This window comes from Ornithodoros turicata, chromosome 5 (genome assembly GCF_037126465.1).
Source record: "Ornithodoros turicata isolate Travis chromosome 5, ASM3712646v1, whole genome shotgun sequence".
Classification (NCBI taxonomy): Eukaryota; Metazoa; Arthropoda; class Arachnida; order Ixodida; family Argasidae; genus Ornithodoros; species Ornithodoros turicata.
In genome coordinates this window covers 13,299,785-13,305,126 of record NC_088205.1, presented here as the reverse complement: position 1 = coordinate 13,305,126, position 5,342 = coordinate 13,299,785, and the positions used below count along the sequence as shown (strand labels likewise).

At 47.4% G+C, this 5,342-nt stretch overlaps 1 protein-coding gene across 1 annotated transcript; it reads right to left on the bottom strand.

Moving 5' to 3' along the window:
* Nucleotides 1-1,430: 1,430 nt before the first annotated feature.
* Nucleotides 1,431-4,741, bottom strand: LOC135395217 (sialin-like). Its single transcript, XM_064626457.1, has 5 exons — nucleotides 4,648-4,741; nucleotides 3,414-3,543; nucleotides 2,368-2,466; nucleotides 1,761-1,891; nucleotides 1,431-1,673 (listed from the first exon to the last, which is right to left on the bottom strand). Exons 1-5 carry the CDS (start codon nucleotides 4,702-4,704, stop codon nucleotides 1,431-1,433), a joined length of 660 nt encoding a protein of 219 aa, XP_064482527.1. The 5' UTR covers nucleotides 4,705-4,741.
* Between the last annotated feature and the right edge of the window lie 601 nt (nucleotides 4,742-5,342).

Genomic DNA, 5,342 nt, shown 5'->3' with positions numbered 1-5,342 from the left:
GCTGAACCTTACCTCTTGAATCCGTTCAGCATGAGAAGCCGACGGTCCTGGACTCTCTACTGACTCCTCTGCCTCAACACGATCCTTCTGTTCCATCTGAATGTCTTTTCGGGACACTGTCTACAACGAGCGATCCGTACACAACCCCAGACGGCGGAACAATGCGTAACGGCATATGGTACCCGAACCATGTGCAACATATCGACCACTCCATTCAATTCGGATGACGAAATGTGACCATCGTGAGCTATAATAATATTGCCACCAAAAATAAGCACTTCCATACTTGGGCGTCTGCCATTTCGAGTAACGGTCGCGTTCGCTTTCCGTCACGAACAACAGGAACAAAAGCAAGATCAATACGCCAATATTAGGTGTTTGCGGGGAAGCCTCGTGTCGTGCGCACGCGATCGTCCGACAATAGGGAGCGTTCCTGAATTTCCCTGCTGCCCGTGGACAGATCCCATGTATACTTTACCTTTCGACTCAGTATCGATTGTCCGCTATTTCACGTAACCCACCGCGCAAATAACTCGGGCAAAAGGTGCGGTCGGCAGAATTCTAACCAAGACGTTACTTATATCTGACCAGGAAAGCTACCAGTACCAGTTACACCAAATTAGCTGTGGTGGAACTGGTGGGAGACCTTTTGAAAGGACCATGTCGTTCACGAGTTTATCCGAGAAATACTCCTGCGACAAATCGAGAAGACAAGTTCAGTATCTTTTTGCCGCCCTTTAATTGTTACTTGTGTGTTCTTACAGGTGCCACATAATAGACCTCTCCCTGCTTGTAAACAAATTACGTCATAGTGTTCTACAGCGCCGCCAATTTGGTAAAGTTGAACTACGATCGAAGCTAGGGGGCGAACAAGGTTGCACCCGAAAGCAACGGTGTTGAGCACTGTAAACTTTTTCGCACCTTTAAATGTGTGCGCCATGCAGATTAAACCAGGTTGCCTAACATTGTACCTCCAGGATGATATTTTACGAAATTCAGAAAGCATTACAAAAGATCAGGTGTCAGCTCAAATATTGCTCTCATTATGTCTTGGATATACGTGCTAATACCTATATGCATCGCTCGCCTCGCCTCGGGACGGCTCTGCACAGTCTAACAGTGCAGCGAGGACCTTCAGACACCCCTACTACCTATAGTTACCTATAGTTAGTGCTATCGTGAAGTGGTGGTGGTGGTGGTGGTGAAAAGGAGAATGCGCAGAAGCGCGCACAATCGCATGCATAGTGCATAATGTAAGAACCCCGAGACTAGGGAACACAAAGGGACAGACACAACACGAAGACTTCGTATTCGAAGAGACTTCGTGTTGTGTCTGTCCCTGCGTGTTCCCTAGTCTCGGGGTTTTTACATTATGCATCATCTTCATCAGCTAGCTTGCTTCCTAGCCATTTTTTCATCATGCATAGTATTTATTTATGACGTTCTCGCTCGATGTCTGCGATGTTTTCTTGTGAACAGCAGGGCAGAGGATCCGATATCTCCGAGCGAGCATCAGAATGAGCAGTTTCAATGTCCTTGGCAGGCGTGGTGTGCATGTCCAGTGGCACTACTGGAAGGTCCCAATCCTGTCGCTCTCCTTCGCCGTACAGAAGATAGAGCATGGCTGCTCCCATCTGGCACACTGGAAGGATCACGTGAGCGACGCGATGGCTCTGCACATGCAAATGCATTTGTATGAATGGCTCAACACGATCACAAGTGTATGCTGTGTTTGACAATTTCAGAAAAGGAGGACGCACCATGATGTTTGTATCGTCACTCAAGAAGAACATGCTGAGAAGGCCGATGACAAGCCACTGTAGCGTAGACGAGATAGACTTCAGGACTGGAGCGTGCTGGGGCGCCAAGTCAATGTGATTGCACTCAACTCCTGCAGCATGGATGATGGACAAACATGTACTGGCCGTCTCTTTCTTTTGTATGTTGTCGGCGGTTATGGTTACGTAGAAAAAGATGTGTCGATGAATTTCAACAGTCAATGTGAAATTAAGCTTTATAATTGTACGTATATTACTGCCGAGATGTACAGACTATACTTGCTCGTGGGGTTTTTAACTCCTCTTTTTCGACCGACTTGATGCCACGAGGACATTCCTACACTCCGCTGACCTCAGCATCCTTATAAGCAACCTTGTATATGTCGTTTAATCTCTCGAACTGTGCGTATACCTGATGCCCGATACCTGTACCTACCCCGATGATTTTCGCAGCCAAGTCTGGACACCCGTGGTATCATGTACGAGACTGCGGCGCTCAAGACTCGGAAATAAGGTTGCTGAGCACTTGCGCTTACCCTCTTTAGTTTGCTAACTGAAGGGTATTAGGAAAATCTGTCTTTCGCATTACCTAGGACGAAGACACCCAGTGCAGCCGTAGAAAGATGACTCAACCAGATGCTATGCTTCAAGCCCAGTAGCATGACCGTTCCTCCGTGTAACAGCAACGCTACGAAGCAACCAGATCGTCTTAGCCAACAGATTTTTAACTCTAATCCAACCCAATACAACAGACAGCATTTCTGCATTATAATAGCATCCACTCGTGTCGATTCAGCTTAGTGGAAAACATTATACGCCGCTATACAACCCTGTAACACACAGCAGCACCTTACTGAAAAGGACTGGGAGACCACACCAGCATGGTTTCCCACATAAGAGCAGAAAGAAGACTTCAGACTTCAGGGATTTTCAATACACCCCTCACGCACACCTCACACATTCAAAAGAGCTTACAACACAACAACCCATAAGATATCTGAAAAACAAAAACAAAAAAAAAAGAAAGAAAAACGACAAAGCTAGCTGATACGGGTGTAACACACACCCTGAGGAGTTTCAACAACCCGTCTGAGATGAAGGTCCTACACAAACCTACTTGAAGTGATTCCGCGAGAGGGCGATAGCTTACATTTAAAGTGAATATCATTGCAGGATACTATAAAGGGTGGATTTCACAAGAGTCTGGAGAGTATGTGGCCGCAATTACTGCGGCCTACCCCGTGAAGCCTTCACCTGCCTCATTGAATCACTCGTATTAGGTTCACTTATAATGCGCCCATATTTCGCAAACTAAATGACGGCTGTTTCTTCCATTCATTAAAGCGAGCTGCACAAGACGTCCGTGGTCCCTCTGCTCGTGTTTCGTCACTACAGAATTTCTTCAGCGCAGTGTTGTAACTATATATAGCTTGATTTCGTCAGTAGGGAAATTGGCTTCGTCAAAAACATCCTTACATTTCTATAAATTGCCCAAATTAGTGAGCTATGTCTGTCGCTGTGTCAGTCATCGCTGGTGCAGCGTCTGTTGTAAGTATCACGTTGCGATTTCAGAGTCATATACTATGTCAAGTTGTTCACATATCGTCCCTAGCAGGCTTTGCGCGTCATGTGTACCTCCAGAGCAGAAGACCTTCCTCAAGGTGGCCGTTGACAGATGTCCCTTGTCTCTGAGGAAGTCACTGGCCACGCCGCTAGTGACAACCACCGCTCCTAGCACCAACACCAATGGCAATCTGGGGAAGCTCTGCAAAACGATTGTGTACTTCCATCACGCTCACTATCACAGCAAGAAAATCGGCCATAGTGGCCGGGGTCACGTCATTTCCAGTAGTGGCATCCAGAAGGAAAGCAAGGACAATGTGCTGAGGCTACAATCTTGCGCTCACTAAGTGAGACACACCTCCGGGTCCTCGCTACGCATTCAGGGACCAAAAGAGCCTAGTGCGATTCAAGGGACTCCCTCTTCCTGCCGTATTCCGGCTCTGCCCTCAAGGATCCCTATAGAGCCTAGCGTGCTTCAAGGGATCTCGAGGGGTTCCTTGATCCTCGAAGCACAGCAGCGGCTTCCTTCGTCGTTCACTCCACTCGAGGGTGCGCTAGATTCCCTTCCAGGAGCCCTTGTGTGTCCCGTCTCCCGAGTGAGCTTCAAACGGAGCGGGTGAATGTGGCGACATTCTTGTTGACAGTTGCGTGACTGAAGCAATAAGAGCAGTTCCCTTGGAGCATATTCGGCTCTAGGGACTCCCGAGAGCGAAGCGAGGGTACTGTGGACCGTTAAACCTAGGAATTTCCCTACACCCCCTGTTCTTTTTCTTTCTCTCTCTCTCAATCTCTCTCTCTCTCTTTTTTTTTTTTTCATTTTGCAACAGCACCAATGAAATTTCTGAGATCGCCCAATAAGGCTCTGCTATGAATGCATACACCCGTAAGCATGTATCTATCATGGGCGTACCGAGAGGGTGGCAAGGGGGGGGGGGGGCCTTGCCCCTCCCTCCTGGAGCTCCAAGGTCGCTTGTGAAAAAGTGCGTTCTTTAGTCATAGGTGGTCATGATTATTCTCAGATGTCACAATAAAAACCTCTGAACACCCGCACAGTCCGCAACGTCCGCCTCGCCGCGTTTGGACGGGGGGGGGGGGGGGTGCACGCTTGCCCCCTTGAAAAAAAAACTGGGAACCCCCATAGTGTCTGTATACATTTACCCCTCCTCTTGGTACCTCGGTACCCCACCCCACCCCCTTGTGGGTTTCTGGGGAAATTACTGGTTAAACCACTGAAGGTGGTTTTTTAGCTCAACTCGCCTAGCTTCCACTATATATAATCTGAAGAACATCTTTCGCGCAGACTTACCGATGCTTCCCCGAGGTACATGAGGTAATTATATTTCGCCAGTCTCATTTCAACCATGGTAGTAACAACGGCGAGGCATACCAGCCAGGCGGGAAAGCTGGATACGATGTACCGCCATGGAATGTAGCGGATCTATAATGGAGAGTGTCGCCACGCCATTAGGAGGTTGGAAACACAGAAATTTAATACGTAATATACGCTATTCCGGTTGCCCATATATTTAATGCACCTTAGCTCTTGTGCTCACATTGCGTAAACTGAAGGCAGCTGTTTATAGAAACTGCATCCCACGCAACATATCCCATTTTTCTCGAGACACATTGTTCAACTTAGCTAAGGTGGCTCTATTTGATAAGCGTGTGTGCTGTTTCTTTTTCTTTTTTTTCTTTTTTTTTTTTGTTTTACAGCATAACAGATCCTGCTATGTAAGAGGTCTACTTATATTTTCTTTTCCTTTGAAGATCAAGTCAAATGCCACATTAGATAAGTTCCGAGGCGAATTCTTTCAGAGAACGGATCCTCCTCAATGTCCGCACATATACCTGGCGTCGGGTGTAGCTCCGTCCATTGTTGAAGACTATGTAGCGCCTCTCTTCTTCACTCAATGAGAGATGTTGAGACGGTCGACGATAGAAGAAGACACGCCACACAATGAACCATGCGATGCCCATGAGAACTACATGAAGACGTACGTA